General features: G+C 45.1%; 1 protein-coding gene across 2 annotated transcripts in view; it reads left to right on the top strand.

Annotated features, from left to right (window-relative positions):
• CALCR (calcitonin receptor) overlaps nucleotides 1-17,663 on the top strand; it is a 507,584-nt gene that overhangs the window by 205,060 nt on the left and 284,861 nt on the right. For both annotated transcript variants that reach the window (XM_063924784.1, XM_063924785.1), the window contains exon 2: nucleotides 11,478-11,562. In XM_063924784.1, coding sequence (XP_063780854.1) covers nucleotides 11,485-11,562 — 78 coding nt within the window. In that variant the 5' untranslated portion in view covers nucleotides 11,478-11,484. The remainder of the gene's footprint in view (nucleotides 1-11,477; nucleotides 11,563-17,663) is intronic.

The raw sequence follows: 17,663 nt of genomic DNA, 5'->3' as shown, positions 1-17,663 counted from the left end.
TTTCTCGCAACGGAGCAAATAGTCGCTAATGCGCATGCGCAATGTCCGCAGTGCGACTGCGCCAAGTAAATTTGCTATGCAGTTAGGTATTTTACTCACGGCATTACGAGGTTTTTTCTTCGTTCTGGTGATCGTAATGTGATTGACAGGAAGTGGGTGTTTCTGGGCGCAAACAGGCCGTTTTATGGGTGTGTGCGAAAAAACGCTACCGTTTCTGGGAAAAACGCGGTAGTGGCTGGAGAAACGGAGGAGTGTCTCTGGGCGAACGCTGGGTGTGTTTGTGACGTCAAACCAGGAACGACAAGCACTGAACTGATCGCAGATGCCGAGTAAGTGTGGAGCTACTCAGAAACTGCTAAGAAGTGTCTATTCGCAATTTTGCTAATCTTTCGTTCGCAATTTTAAGCTAAAATTCACTCCCAGTAGGCGGCGGCTTAGCGTGTGCAAAGCTGCTAAAAGCAGCTTGCGAGCGAACAACTCGGAATGACCCCCATTGTTCGGTGTGCCGCAAGTAAAAAAAGGTTGAAAATCACTGGTCTATAGTATAGACTGTATCAAACATTTAAATAATATACAGTAAATAAGATAAGTGGTCATGAAAAAGGTTAAACATACTATAATAAATAAATACACAAACACAGTGGAACCAGTGCTGCACTTTCTAAGCACACATTCTCCCACCTCATGATAAAGCTCATGTCTCTTCTTCCTAGTAGCTACTCTCTGGTCCAGTGCACTGATTGAGTGCTCAGATCCACACACAGCAAACTTGATAGAAGAAGCTGATACCACTGGGCATGTGCAGCAGCTCTGCTCTGTCTCTTAACTTGCATGATGTGGCAGTAGCTCTAGTAATCGAATGCTATACCAATGCTATTTTCAAAATGTGAGCCAATTGCCAAGAGAAGGGGAGTTTCCGGGCAACCAGAACACCCCCCCCCCCCCCCCTGCGTTTGCCTATGGACCTAAAGACCGGATACCACCCCTCCCCTATTGACAGCATCATTCACATGCAGTGGGAAATGACACAGGAGAGAGTGACAACTCAAAATTTTCCTGTATTTAATCAGGCACATACTGGAGGTGCATTCTGCGGAGCAGTACACGACTGTGGGAGGCTTTGGGGGGAACCAGGCAGATTGGGGAACAGACTTGGAGCATGATTTCAGTTTATTCTACTGCCCCACTATAAAGGGTCAAGTGCTCCAGTGCAAGTGATGGGTTTGGGCCCCTCCTCCCATTCCTGCCATTGTCTCCATAAGGATATAATTCTATTGTTCGTTATATTGCTACGTTATTTTACCTGTATTATTTAATAAAGGTTATTTCTTATTTTGTAACAAGGGGAGATCCTGAACAGTCACAGTGGAATCTAGCAGCTCTTGCTAATTGCCAGCACTGATCTACCTAACGATCATAATTATTTCTGGGAGAGTTAAGTGGCCCGTATTTTCAGTACTGTATATCAGAGATTCCATTCAAACAGGTTAATTATACCGCTTTCAGATCGCAAATGCCGGATCCCACCCGGTAAGAGAAACGTGTCCTTACCGGGTGGGATCCGGCATTTGCTCTCCTTTGCTGCCTTTCCGACCCGACAATATACCGGGTCGGTTGCCATAGCAGCGTGGGGAGGGGCGGAGCAGCAGCAGGGGTGGAGGTTGCGCTGGGAGATGAGCTCATCTCCTGCGCCGCCTCTCCCTATGCTGTGAATGGGAACCGTGTCGCATCGACGCGGCTCCCATTCACACTGCACCTGACCCGGTATTCAACCCGGGTATAATCCTTCTTTTATGCCGGGTTGAATTACCGGGTCAGACGACCCGCTAATTCTCGGAAAGTGCTTTCACATCGCACACTGACCCGTGTCGACACGGCAATATGCCATGTCGATACCGGGTTATTTGTGCGATGTGAAAGGGGTATTAGTGTGACAGATTAACTAATGCATTTTTAGGCAAGTACATACTGAAAGTATTCTGTTTGTAGATTTTTCTCTCTCTCTCATATCTTACGTCTGATGGCTTGCTAGCTATAGGGGTAGATTTATCAAAATTTGGAGAGGGATAAAGGGAAGAGAGGTAAAGTACCAACCAATCAGGTTCTAACTGTCATTTTTTAAACACATGGGTCTATTTACCAAGCCTTGGATGGAGGTAAAGTGGACGGAGGTAAAGTACCAGCCAATCAGCTCCTAACTGTCAATTTCAACCCAGCCCGTGACATGGCAGTTAGAAGCTGATTGGCTGGTATCTCTGTGCGCTTTATGGTTAGGCTGCAGGAAGGGCGGGTTAAGCACAACCAAGGGTGTGGGGGTTAGGTTTAGGCATTAAGAGGGGGAGGGTTAGGGTTAGGCTGTGGAAAGGGGGGGGGGGGTTAGGGTTAGGCACTAAGGGGGAAGGTTAGGGCTAGGCTGCGGTAAGGGAGAGTTAGGGGTAGGGGGGAAGGGAGAATGCTTACCTCACACCTGTCGGGATCATGAACATTGGGATGCCAGCATCAGTATTGTGACCGCCCGCATCCCATCTGCCTGGATCACATACCGATCCCCTTACACCTACCTAATGCAGGGTACAAGAGATCCATCTAGAATAGGCCTCCTCTCAGCATGAGCATGACTAAAACAGAACGTAACTCGCTACATGCACACAACATTCCCATGACACTCGCACTCTTTTGTACGTCCAGTTGCTGCCCAGCTGACACCCACAAACACCCATTGCCTTATATGGAGAGAGAGGCCAAGATGTGTCCGACAGTCCGAGAGAGGAAGCGGTTGAGCTGTAAAACATGCTGCAAGATTCCAAATTACTGCGACTCATTCTGTTTTCTTTTCTTTTTTCTTAAATTGATTTTCATTTTTAAGTGTTTGTGTTTATTTATCTGATTTTAGTTTTTAGGGCTAACAGCCTAGTTCAGTGCATTTTATATTGGGTTTTTTTTTAATTAGTCCAGTCCATATTTGTATATTATATACTGTGTAATTTCAGATACTGTATAAGAAATCTCTTTCACATCTAAACTATTGTAGTGGACAGTTGTGTCTTCTTCATGTGGGCACAGCTCACATACAGTGAGTACAGGAGGACGTTGTTCATGAGGATATACAGCGGGTCATTCCGAGTTTTTGCTGCTGGTGCGATCAACTAATCGCCGCCTATGGGGGAGTGTATTTTAGCATAGCAGGGCTGCGTTCGCTTCTGCAGCCCTGCTATGCTAGAAAAGTTGCACTCAAAACAAGACCAGCCCTGCAGCTACTTACCCAGTGCGACGGATCCAGCAATGAAGGTCCCGGCTGTGACATCAGACATCCGCCCTCCGTTCACCTGGACATGCCTGCGTTTCTCTTACCACTCCCCGAAAACGGCTGTAAACTGTGAGTATCCGCCCCGGAACGCCTCCCGCCTGTCCATCTTTTTGCAATCGCCGCTGCGATCACATTTGTCGTTGGCGGCGTCGTTGCCCGGCGACGATCATCTCCAGGCAACGACGCGCATGCCCAAAGCGACCGCCGCGCATGCGCATTTCTGACCCATCCGCAGCGAAGAACCGCTGCGTGCGAACAGGTCGGAATGACCCTCATAGTCACAATGTCAATGATGCTGGCATTGTTGAAAAGTCGACAAGCAACATGTCAACATTCTAAAAATGCTGACAAGCATAGGCGTGCGCAGACCCCAAAATGGGGGTGCCGTTCCGGACTTGCCTCCTCCGCCGCATTATGGTCTACTCTCCCCCTCCCCGTCCAGGACATACACTGCTCACCTGGTCAGCTCAGGTGAGCAGTCTTATGTCCCAGAGCAAGGTGTGGAGGAGGTAGTCCGGAGCGGCACCCCCAGCGTCAGCGTCTGCGCACGCCTATGCTGACAGGTGTCAATATTGTCAGAATGTCGACATTAGAGATGGGCTGCGGGGGAAGTTAGGGCTAGGCTTGGGGAGTGGGGGGTGGATAGGGATAGCAGAGAAATACCAGAATGCCAGAGGATCAGAGGTCTGACACGGAAGTGGTGGACACATGACTGCCATGACTCGGAAGCCACTGCTGCAGCCGCCAGGGAAAAGTAATTTGCAGCTGGGCCACCAGGATGAAATGCAGACATTCTAACATGTTGACATTTCATCACTGTCTACAAGATAAATGTTGACATTATCACTGTCAACATTTCGTGGCCAACCCATTCATTAGTCAGACACACTGCTGTGTGTATCAAATACACCTCCCTCTGGTCCAGCCTACATAAATTCTACCTGTGTTCAAGCACTGCTGTGTGTATCCTGTCTGGCTCTATTCAATCCACCAGCATACTTCTCCTTGTGTTCTCCACAATCAATGTCTATTACCAGTGACTGTCTATGTATTTCAAGAAAATGCTCAATACAAGTGTTCATTATATCAAGTATTTGTGTCAGTAATTGCTCCATTTAAACCCGACCATCCTGATTCCTGTATTGTGCCCTATGTGTACTAGATAAACAGCGTTAACCTCATTCCAGGTACTTCACACACACAGGAAACCCGTTAAGAATTGTGACAATGGTTAAGGTTCTGCATACAGTGGGAGGGGTGGGTTAGGGTTACAAGTCTCACCGGGATCTATCGGCATTCTGACCATCAGGATCCTGACCGCCGGCATTTCATACCCAATCCTGAAATTACAGAATCATCTGCTTCAAAGTGCTAGACACCTTCTGTTACGGGATCAGTATGTGATCCCGGCGGACGGTATGCCGGTGGTCAACGTAACGGTGCAGGCATCCCGATGTTCACGATCCCGACAGGGGTGAGGAATTCTACCTTCACCCTACCCCTTTAACTCTAACCCTTGATTACCGCAACCTAACCCCATCCTCCCCCTTAGTGCCTAACCCTAACCTCCCCTCACTAAACCTACCACCCTTTCTGCAGCCTAACCCTAACCCCCCCCCCCCCCCTTTGCAACCCTCCCCCCGGTTGGCTCCTAAACCTAACACACCCACCCCCTGCAACCAAATCCTAACCCTCCCTTCTATACTTGTCTACAGGGTCCCGGCTGTCGAAATCCCGCGTCTGGATGTTGGCCCTTTGGGATTTTGGCATCGGTGTTCTGATGGCTGCCGGGATTCTGGCGCCAGTATTTCGGCTGCCAGGATCCCAACATCTGGGATCCTGAACGTTCGTAAGCCACTGTGACAGGGTGTAGCTAGATGAAGGGTATGCCTTATATTCACAAATATTTTTCCTATTTAACCCTCTTGAATTAGAAGTTGACAAATGTGAACTGTTGCTCTAAATGGAAATCATCGGGCACAGAAGCTTACTCTGACACTCATTGTGGGTCCTGGGCTGACAAATATAAAGAATCCCGGTTAGAATGGCATGTGCTTGTTTGTAAGTGCACACACATGCACACGTACACACAAAGTGGGTTTATTGTTACAGCATAGTGAGCAGATGTCCAGTGGTGCATTGTACAGTAACTATAGATCATCTCATCCTCACATCCTGACCGCAACAACAGGAGCTGACATTTCCCAATGAACGTAACCGCATGCTGACATTTGTACTACCTCTCATGTAGAATATGGATACAAAGGGACAAATATGCGACGTGGCCACTTGGTATGCACAGAGGTTGTCATTTCAGATGAAAAGAACAAAAACAATTTGTAGTATTATTTCCCCGTCTTTCCTCTTCTTATCTAAAAATATGTATTATGTTTATATGCATCTGCAACAACTGTGGACTAATAGGTAGAGTTCAAGATATAGGTCACCTGTGTTAACAATGAATATAAATTGTTAAAATCACATTGCTACAGTATGAGCCTACAGCAGAGGCAAAGTCTTTGTTCTGAAACAATAGTCATGCTATTAAGTCATTAAAACAAACATCCTTGAGGTAATAGGTTTGGGGCATGATGACTCACACCTCACGTATGTGTTGGCTCTGAGTGAATTGATTGGCAGCAATCTGATAAACATTGATTGAGCCAACAAAATAGCTGCATTACTTTGCATAGCTGCCAGGTATGCCTTTGATCTTTTTCAAACAATCTTCTTCTCCTCCTTCTCATTCTTCTCCTCCTCCTCTTCTTCTCCTTCTTCTCCTTCTCCTGTTCCTCCTCCTCCTCCTCCTCCTACTTCTTCTTCTTCTTCTTCTTTTCCTCCTCCTGTTCCTCCTCCTTCTTCTTCTTCTCCTCTTCCTCTTCTTCTCCTCCTCCTTCTCATTCTTCTCCTCCTCCTCTTCCTCTTCTTCTCCTCCTCCTTCTTCCTCTTCTCCCTCTTCTTCTTCTTCTTCTTCTTCTTCCTCTTCTCCCTCTTCTTCTTTTCCTCCCCCTGTTCCTCCTTCTTCTTCTTCTTTTCCTCCTCCTGTTCCTCCTCCTCCTCCTTCTTCTTCTTCTTCTTTTCCTCCTCCTCCTCCTTCTTCTTCTTCTTCTTCTTCTTCTTCTTCTTTTCCTCCTCCTCCTCCTTCTTCTTCTTCTTCTTCTTCTTCTTCTTCTTCTTCTTCTCCTCCTTCTCCTCCTCCTCCTCCTCCTCCTCCTCCTCCTTCTTCTTCCTCCTCCTGTTCCTCCTCCTTCTTCTTTTCCTCCTCCTGTTCCTCCTCCTTCTTCTTCTTTTCCTCCTCCTCTTCCTCTTCCTCCTCTTCCTTCTCCTTCTCCTCCTCCTCCTCCTCCTCCTCCTTGTTCTTCTCCTTCTTCTCTTCCTTCTCCCTCTTCTCCCTCTTCTTCTTCCTCTTCTTCTTCTTCCTCGTCTTCTTTCAAAAAACATATTGTACATTATCTTGGCTACTGAGTTTTGTGTGGCTTCCAGGGAGTGACCATGGGGTGTATGTACTAAACATTGGAGAGCGATAAAGTGAACAGAGATAAAGTACCAGCCAATCAGCCATGTTACAGGCTGTGTATGGAAAATTACTGATTGGTTGGTACTTTATCTCTCTCTAAGCCTAATTCAGACCTGATCGCAGCAGAAAAATTGTTCTCTAATGGGCAAAACCATGTGCACTGCAGGCGCGGGCAGATGTAACATGTGCAGAGGGAGTTAGATTTAGGTGGGTTATATTGTTCTATGCAGGGTAAATACTGGCTGCTTTATTTTTACACTGCAATTTATATTTCAGTTTGAACACACCCCGCCCAAATCTAACCCTCTCTGCACATATTATATCTGTAACAGTGCACATGTTACAGTCTGTGTTTGGAAAATGGCAGTTAGGAGCTGGTTTGTTGGTACTTTATCTCTGTCCACTTTATCTCTCTCTAAGGTTTATGCACATGGCCATCTTAACAACAGTGTAGGCCCCGGGGCAAAGCAATGCCCTTGGGGCCCTACTCATCCTCCAGTGGAACGAGTGGGGGGTGCTATCAGCGGCAGTAGGGGGTGTTCTATCTTCCGCTCAGCATGTGGGACCTGGAGCAGTAATTTCTGCTAATTACTCCTTTACTGCACAGATGGCGGAAGATGGGGAGGGAGAACACTAAACTGTAGAAGGAGGCATTGGACTGAATGAAGGGGCCCCAGTACATGACTTTTAGGGTGGTAGGGGGAGTTTAATACGCAGGGGAGGGGTGGATAGTGGAGTGGGCTTACTATTCATCATTTTACGCTGGGGGGGCAGATTGCTTGACGGCAGATATCTCCAGTTCCTGGAAATAGATTTCTTAGCTTTCAATGGGATAGAAAAAAAAAAAAGAGTCCCACCTGTCAGGAGGTACTGGGGACTTGGGAATCAGAGTTCAGGAGCCAGAGCAATCCACCAACGCAAATATAAAACTGCGTAGCAGGCGTGTGAAGCTGGAGCAGTGACCAGCTGCTGGAAGGCTGATATCTGTAGTTCTGGGCATAGAAGAGACAAGCTGCCAGTGTCCACCAAAAGGGAAGCGTTCCATCTTTTGGAGAATACCCTCAGAAAAAAACTTTAAGTCAGACAGAACCCGAGATATCTGGCTGGGAAGAGCAATTAACAGGCTCGGATGGGGATTACTGCTTAGAAGTCGGATATCTCCGGTTCCCCGGGGACAATTTTCAAAAATCTGACACCCCTGGAAAGAGGAAACTCTCAGCTATCAGCCTAGTCCCATTAGACTCCTTAGGCAACTGCCCATTGAGCTTTGCAGTATATCCTATAACAGTATATGGAAACATCCACTTTCAGTAGAGATCAAATACATGGGAAAAAAATCAACCAGTATCACTACAGCTCGTTAGTAATTCAGATTTCTAATTGACAGTTCTATTTGCATGATACTATATATATATATATATATATATATATATAAATAATGATGTTGAAGTGACAGCAATCTATATTATATGAATGGAAATTATCACTTTCCCGGACCACTTCAAAGACAGTGAGCATTACAAGAGACGCAGAGGTCACTGAGCTGTCATGACATTGCGTCACACTGGTATTGAAGTGAACACAGCGTCTTTGAAGAGCATATGTTGGCAATCTTCTATAGGCTTCTTGTAATAACTGACGCATTTCTCCAGGAGATTTGCATGTTTTCATCAGAGGAGAGTGTCAGTGATTGGCTTGACTCTCTTTAAAGACACGTTGAGCAATCAGCTGACAGACCTAAAACATCTTATATTATATAAAACTATGCATAATGACTACTAATTCAATCATGGATGCAATCCAGTAACAATCAAAATATTTAAAATAATCCATACCAAAATGTAAAAGATGTCAGCTGCTAATTAATTAATCAAGAGGCCCAAGCAAACATTCTTCCTTTTTGTCTGATTAATATTTCCAATGTTTAATATTGTTATCATTTAAATGATTTAGATATTTAAGCAAATTTAATTTTCTGAAAACTTGTTTAGAATTTAAATATTTTGGAATATACACTGTATACTGTATGTTCAGTCCTTCCATTTTCACTTTCTTAACAATCTTATAAGATTGGAAGTACCTTATATAGTGAACAGCTTTATTTGTATTCCTTAGTCAGGGCCTAATTCAGACCTGATCGCTGTGCTGCAAATTTGCAGAGGTCTGCAATCAGATAGTCGCCGCCCAGGGAGAGTTAAAATCCGCCCTGTGCAAGTGTGCGAATGCATGTGTATGCCGTGCAAAAACTTCACCAGACAGCGGACAGCTGCAAATCTGTTTTCAACTCACTCACCATCTAATGATTTTTTTGATACTGTGCAGTCTGTGCGTAGCCCAAGATTTACTTCTACAGTGCAATACACACAGGCTGATCGGGGCCGGAGATGACGTCACATACCATCCCTGAAAATGTTTGGGAACGCCTGCGTTTTTCCTGACACTCCCAGAAAACGGCCAGTTACCACCCACAAACGTCCTCTTCCTGTAAATCACCTTGCGAACGCCTCACAATCAAAATTTTTGCATCATCCTGTCACTGTTTGGTGACGCACCTGTGCATTGCGGTGCATATGCATGCGCAGTCATTCGATAATCGTCCGCTGTGCGAATTTGCACGACAGCGATCGGGTCTGAATCGTGCCCTCAGTTAGGCCGAAGTGTATTAAGCCTTTAAAAAGTGATAAAGTGGAGAGTGATAAAGATAGATAAAGTGCCAACAAATCAGCTTCTAACGGTCATTATTCAAACACATCCTGTAACATGGCAGTTAGGAAGCTGATTGGCTGCTACTTTATCACTCTGTGGGGGAGATGCACTAAGCAGTGAAAAGAGTAGAGAAGTGAGCCAGTAGAGACGTTGGCCATGGCAACCAATTAGCATTGAAGTAACATTTATCATTTGCATACTATAAAATGATACAGAGCCGTTGATTGGTTGCCATGGACAACTTCTCCACTGGCTCACTTCTCCACTCTTTTCACTGCTTAGTACATCTCCCCCTTTATCACTCTCCACTTTTTTTTTAAGGGTTGATACATTTGGGCTTTAACTTTTTATCAATTACTAGTATATTTTTATGATTTTTTTCTATGTCTTTTCACAAGTTTGACTATCTAGTCACTAGATAAACTAATGAATATTCTATGACACTGATATTATTATGTATACACAAAACGAGGTGGTTATAGTGTATTTGAAAGAAGTTTGGCATAGCTTATCTGGTGATATACTGCAAATGTACTGGCAACAGTCCTGGTCTAAGATGTTAATTAGAAGTCCACACATGGCCCAATTTGTTAAAAAAAAAAAAGATCAAATTGGCAGAGAAAACATGGACGAGAGGCATAGTAAAAGCTATCTACTTTTATGAAACAATAATGCTACGTTGATATGTTGTAACGCTCTATAACAATAAGACAATAGAACAGTGTAAAGGGCCCCATACACTACAACGATATGTCTGAGGCTGAAGTCAAGGCGATTTCCCTTGAACTCTCCCGGGAGCTTCCTGGGAGTGGTTCCATACGATTCCAAATGATTTGGTACATTTTGCATGTAATATATCGTATGCGATCCCAGCCATGCCTGCGGGAACCGACATATCACGAGTGCAGCACTAACGATCTAGGGGAGCCGATCCGACCCTCACGGGAACGCGCATCGGATCGGATCGGAAACACTTCCAAAATGCCTGATTTCTCCCAATATATCGTCCCGAATGCCCGAAATTGGCTGAAATCGGGCATTATCGTTCTAGTGTATGGGGCCCTTAAGAATGGGAACATAGGGGCCCGTGTAGAGCTGTATGCAAGTCTCTGCATTGTGTGTATGGTAATAAATGCAGTGATTGGCCGAGCAATAAGCATTCCATACCGCTCTTACCTGTACTCTTGGTCTCCTAGCTGTCATAGGGCTGGCACACTTTCATCAGCACTAACTTTGGTACAATAGATCAAGCTGAACACACATGGATCTCTGCATACAATACATACAATTCTGCAAAGCCTGCAGTTCCATCAACACATCCTTGACCTAACTTCTGTAAACTTTTATTACATGCTAACACCCCATCGACCCCCATTATACCCCTTTAGCCATAAATGAATGCAACTGAGTTGAGCACAACTCTGAGCTGCCTGTATTCCCTTACACTCGGCTACACAGCGTGCACAGCATGAGAACACGCAAGATCCGTCTGCAGACCGGACTTGCCTCATAATATCAAATCATGCCTGTGAAACTTGTAAAATGTGGCTACTGTAAAAGCTGAATAATGTGCATAATGCGCATACTCCATATTGGATCCTACAGGGAGGCTTCAACCCCTAACCAAGATGGCCGCTGAAACCAGTACTGTGCATGCATGGTGCCACCTTGTTGCTGTGTTAGACCACCACAGTAGGACGGCATGGAACCATGGCAGAAGAGACTAGGTGCCCGGGGCAGGGAACCGGGGGCATTGCCCTGTTCACTCCCAGGCCCTGTAACGGATGCACTCTGTGTAATTACTACCATTTATTTTAGCAAACCCTACCAGCCCCTTGTTGCATAGGAATAGATGGGTAACTGGACTGCCAGAGAGAGCTTATACAAATAACATCTGCATGATATTAGAGGCAGATTTTAATCCAATGTTATTTTCACTCCTTACAGATCAGCTATGGACTGTTCCTTTCTCAAAGAGACTCTGGAGGAGAAAACACACCACTGCTGCATATTGCTAATTGTTCTTTCAATTGTAAGTATTCCTAAATGGTTGTTAAGACGTATCTTAAATACTACAAAGCTGTAGATATTCTTTTCATTTTCCTTGGGTGAAAGGTCTGGATTTCCACAAAACCATATTGAGCTGGGGTCACTTTTGATGCTGTGGTACTGTGTAAAGAATTAGGATTTGGGACTATAAACAAACTTTTCCATATTCTAGTAAGGTACTTTATACGTTTGCCAAAAATGTTAAAGGTTGAACCAATCCCTTTTGTGTCTACTATATCACTCATGTCGTCCTTTTGACCTGTCGACCTAGAACATGTCGACCTAGAGACCCTGTCGACCTTGAAACCCAGTCGACCTAGTTACTGTCGACCTAGAGACCGGATCCCATCGGAAATGCAGTCAAGGGCCTGAAAACAGACTTTTGGCCACATTTTCACATTAGTACATCCCGCCCTTACTGTACATTTTTCACACTTATTTGTTTCCCGACAAAAAAAAATAATAAAAGACAACCTGTGTAAAAACAGATTCAAGTTTTTAATAGATTGTTTCATTTATTGAAGGAGGACAAAAGTTGTCCTACACCTATAACCTACATGAAAAATTAATTGCCCCCCTAAATTTAATATCTACTTGGGCCATCATTAGGAGCAACACCTGTAGCCAAACATTTCTGATACATGGTAATCAGCCTCAGACTCTCTGACCCACTCTTCTTTGGAGAATTGCTTTTATTTAGCCACATTGGAGGGTTTTCGAGTACGGATTGGATTGAAGTCTGGACTTTGACTAGGTTACTCCAAAACCTTAGTTTGGACTTGCTCATGTGTTTCAGATCATTGTCTTGCTACAAACTCCAGTTGTGCATCAGCTCAAGGTTGGACTGGCCCACAGGGGTACAGGGGAAACCACCGGTGGGCCCCACTACCTGGGGGCCCACCTCCTCCTCTAGGGATCAGGTTTCAGACTGTGCACTTGAATTATGCATTATAAATGTTACCTTACTATGGTGTATTTTCTATAATGCATTGCTGTTATTAGTGTGGTACAGTATATCAGCAAGCATGCACTGTCAACATTTACTCTATATATTTATCAAGGGTACCAGACCATGCACTCTCTAATGGTTAGCCAAGCCTATGTGGTGGCTGTCCACACCCCTCTGGAGACTGGCCACACCCCAAAATATGGGCCTCCTACCACTGCATTCCCCTGGAGGGCCCTTCATGCCCCAGTCCGGCACTGCTTCAGCTTCACATCACAGACTTATGACCGGACATTGTCCCTCAGAATTTTCTGGTAGGGAGCATAATTCATAGTTCCATCATTTATGGCAAGTTGCCCAGGTCCTGAAGCATTCCCACACCACCACATGTGACTGGTGGTACAGTATAACGTTCTTCTTGTGTAATGCTGTGTTATCTTTACCTCAGAGGTAACAGGACCTATGTCTTCCAAAAGTTCCATATTTAACTCATCAGTCCATAGAACATTAACCTAATAGACTTGGGTTGTCAATGTATTTTTTTGGCAAATGTGAGACGAGTCTTTGTGTTCCTCTTGGTTAGCAGTCGTTTTCTCCTCATAACTCTCCCATTAATTCTATTTTTGCCCAGTCTCTCCCATTTGTGACTTCCTGGGGAAGTCGTTGATGCACCCTTGAAGGAATTTTGGTAGGCTGGCCACTCCTGGGAAGATTCACCACTGTTCCTAGTATTCTCCATTTAGAGATAATAGCTCTCACTGTGGTTTGCTGGAGTCCCAGAGCCTTAGAAATTGCTTTGTAACCATTTCCAGACTGCTATATTTCAAAAAAGTTCTTTCTCATCTCTTCTGGAATTTATTTTGATTGCGGCATACTGTGCTGCTTCTTGTGACCTTTTAGCCAACTTCACATTGCTGGAAAGGTTCTATTTAAGTGATATTTAGATTAAAGGACTGGCAGTAATCAAGCCAGATTGTGACTATAGTCTAATTGAACCCAATTATACTGTAAATCCAATTTGGATCATTGGTTGAATGAGTTCCCAAGGGGGCAATTACTATTTCACACAGGGCCAGTTGGTGTTGGATAACTTACTTACTTCAATAAATTAAATAACCATATAAAAACTGTATTTTGTGGTTACTCATGTTGTTTTTGTCTTATATTTATACTGATATTATATAGTTACACAGACAATATAATGTGATAATGGGATGCAGTTAACAAATAACAACCCGGCGGCTAGGATCCCAAGATACTGACGCCGGAATCTTAACACCAGGAGAAATAGCAGCAGTTGGAATACCAACAAAAGCCCAATATTCACCCTTGGGTGGTGGTCCACGCCACTACCCGAGGGTAAATATAATAGTGTGGCAACCAAAGGTCGCCATCAGGCCCGATGCGTGGCGAGTACAGTGAGCCCGCGAGGGGACATGCTGTGTTCGCTGACGGGATTCCGAAAGTTGGGCTCCCGGTGTCGCTATCCAGACCGCTGGGATCCCGACTGCCAGGATCCCATACCGATGCCATTATAATGTTACCCTCTCTCATACCTTGTGTAACAGACTGGGTAAAGAATCTTCCAATAGTTCCACCCCCAGACCTGTAGTTCCTAAACCTATTTAAAAAAAAAATAGAACTGGTGTAACTGGCATTGTAGAGGGCATTGTGTATCTGTCACTGTAGAGGGCATTGTGTATCTGTCACTGTAGGGGGCATTGTGTATCTGCCACTGTAGGAGGCATTGTGTATCTGTCACTGTAGGGGGCATTGTGTATCTGTCACTGTAGGGGGCATTGTGTATCTGCCACTACTGGGGGTAACGCGTAACTGTCACTACTGGGGGCATTGTGTTACTGGCACTGCTGCGGACATTTTGTATCTAGCACTGCTGGGGGCATTGTGTAACTGGCACTACTGGGGGCATTGTGTAACTGGCACTACTGGGGGCATTGTGTAACTGGCACTGCTGGGGGCATTGTGTAACTGGCACTGCTGCGGACATTTTGTATCTAGCACTGCTGGGGGAATAGTGTAACTGGCACTGCTGGGGGCATTGTGTAACTGGCACTGCTGGGGGCATTGTGTAACTGGCACTGCTGGGGGCATTGTGTAACTGGCACTACTGGGGGCAATGTGTAACTGGCACTGCTGCGGACATTTTGTATCTAGCACTGCTGGGGGCATTGTGTAACTGGCACTACTGGGGGCATTGTGTATTTGCCACTACTGGTGGTAACGCGTAACTGTCACTGCTGGGGGCATTGTGTAACTGGCATTGCTGGGGGCATTTTGTATCTAGCACTGCTGGGGGCATTGTGTAACTGGCACTGCTGCGGACATTTTGTATCTAGCACTGCTGGGGGCATTGTGTAACTGGCACTGCTGGGGGCATTGTGTAACTGGCACTGCTGGGGGCATTGTGTAACTGGCACTACTGGGGGCATTGTGTAACTGGCACTGCTGGGGGCATTGTGTATCTAGCACTGCTGGGGGCATTGTGTAACTGGCACTGCTGGGGGCATTGTGTAACTGGCACTGCTGGGGGCATTGTGTAACTGGCACTACTGGGGGCATTGTGTAACTGGCACTGCTGGGGGCATTGTGTAACTGGCACTGCTGGGGGCATTGTGTAACTGGCACTGCTGGGGACATTGTGTAACTGGCACTGCTGGGGGCATAGTGTAACTGGCACTACTGGGGGCATTATGTGTATCTGGAACTACTGGTTGCATTATGTGTATATATGGCAGCACTTGGGGCATTATGTGTTTAAAAAATAAGTTTATGTAACAATTGATGCCCCGCCCCTTTGGGAGCTCCAACCACATCACCACTCACCTCTGCCCCGCCCACAGAACCTATTTTCCTACAAAAATAGCATTACATCTCCCTGTGGTAGTCCCACGCCCTTCAGTAGGGCCCATAGGTTCAGCCCAAGCAGATTTGAATTATGGACCCAAATGGCATCAATCATGTAGAAGCACATTTGAGACGATGTGACTTAAATATACTAAATTATATTACAACATTACTCTTCTCTTAACACATACTGCTCCTATGAAATTATTAAGCATTGCTTCGCACACTAGTCCCAAAGCAGGCGCATCTAGGAATCTTTGCACCGTTCATGCATTCGAGGACCTTTGAGGCGAACATCGACATCTACAGTATGTGTATATGTGGCGCTATTCAGACTCACACAGAAGTCAACTGTATCTGCACTTGCTGTGTTGAATTGCGGCCTACTCAGAGATGAGCATCATACTTACCTTCTGTCCTGGGAGTTGCAGGAGACTAAATTTTTCGGGTAGTCCCCAGTAACCCAGGAAGGATAGCCTTTCCGTATCCCGCCCACCTCTTAGTGAAGCGGGCAGAATAGGGAGATAGTGGCAAAAATTGCAGGACTGTATGGAAGGGGCAGGGCTTAAATGATGCAAATTTGCATAATTTTAGCCCCGCTCCCCTCCGTGAGGATCCACAATTTGAATACAGGCAGTTGTCTGCAGGGGTGAGCCCTAACAGTTACATGGGGTCTCTAGGTCGACAGTAACTAGGTCAACACTATCTAGGTCGACCACTAGTGGTCGACAGGGTCTCTAGGTTGATGTGTTCTAGGTCGATAGGTCAAAAGGTCGACATGAGTTTTTCACAATTTTTTTTTTTACCATTTCATACTTAACGATCCATGTGGACTACGATTGGAATGGTAATCTGTGCCGAGCGAAGCGGTAGCGGTGCAGTTTAACCCTAACCCTCCCCGGTAGTACCTAAACCTAACTCTCCCATCCCCACAGCCTAACCCTAACCCTCCCCAGTGGTGCCTAACCCTAACCTCCTCCTCCCCGCAGCCTAACCTTAACCCTTACCCTCCCCAGTGGTGCCTAACCCTAACCTCCCCCTCCCCGCAACCTAAACCTAGCCCTCCCCATTGGTGCCTAACCCTTATTCCCCCTCCCTGCAGCCTAACCCAAACCCTCCCCCTGCAGCCTAAACCTCCATGTAGTAGTGAATCATAAATGTTACTCTAAATACAGGGGGGAACCAGTACACACACCATTCAAATGAAACATTAATTTAATAGCTGCAGCATAATATAAAACAATGGCAGTTTTGCTAAAGCCATTGCATAACAGCAAAATAAATCTTAATGTAGCATAGAAATTCAAGTCATTTTGTCCGATGGCACACAGTGTGTGTGTGTGTGTGTGTGTGTGTGTGTGTGTGTGTGTGTGTGTGTGTGTGTGTATATATATATATATATATATATATATATACAAACACAGTTCCCAAGCACGCTGTAGTAAACATAGTTATAACGATTTTTCAAAGAACATCCAAGTGTGTGTGTACTGAGCACTGGAGAATAGTAGTTTCTGGGGGACCTGAAACAGACAGCCCCTCACCTTTTTTTCAAGGTGGGAGCTCGACATGGAGTATTCTCACAAGCTGGTAAAATAGATTATGACTGACAAACCCAACGCGTTTCGTCTATGCAACTTCATCAGGGGTAACGATAAAAAAAATCGGACTTGTTACAATAAAGGGATTATGTGCAAGGAAACAGCCTTGCAAATGAGAAAATTTACTCCTGTGTGACTGTTAGTGTTAAATTGTCTAAAGCTCTCTGAAAGAGTGGTAGCTATCTTCCAATGTCTATCAAGCCACCTGATTGAATAATACGGCTCCTACTATCATAAATGATTTGGCTCAGACTTTGGTAAAAATGTACATAAATCAAAATAATATAGCTGATTTGAGAGACATATAAGGATGTGAATCCAGAAAGTTTCAAAGCTCCCACAAATGAGGAAGAAGCAGATTCTGCTACTTCCTCATTTGTGGGAGCTTTGAAACTTTCTGGATCTTTTGTGTACCTTATTGAGGAAGTTTCAGTATTCACATCCTTATATGTCTGTCAAATCAGCTATATTATTTTGATTTATGTACATTTGTACCAAAGTCTGAGCCAAATCATTTATGATAGTAGGAGCTGTATTATTCAATCAGGTGGCTTGATAGACATTGGAAGATAGCTACCACTCTTTCGGAGACCTTTAGACAAATTAACACTAACAGTCATAGTGATGAGCGGGTTCGGTTCCTCGGGATCCGAACCCCCCCGAACTTCACCC

Source organism: Pseudophryne corroboree, chromosome 5 (assembly GCF_028390025.1).
Source record: "Pseudophryne corroboree isolate aPseCor3 chromosome 5, aPseCor3.hap2, whole genome shotgun sequence".
In the NCBI taxonomy this organism is placed as follows: Eukaryota; Metazoa; Chordata; class Amphibia; order Anura; family Myobatrachidae; genus Pseudophryne; species Pseudophryne corroboree.
This window is presented reverse-complemented; position numbering and strand designations above follow the sequence as displayed.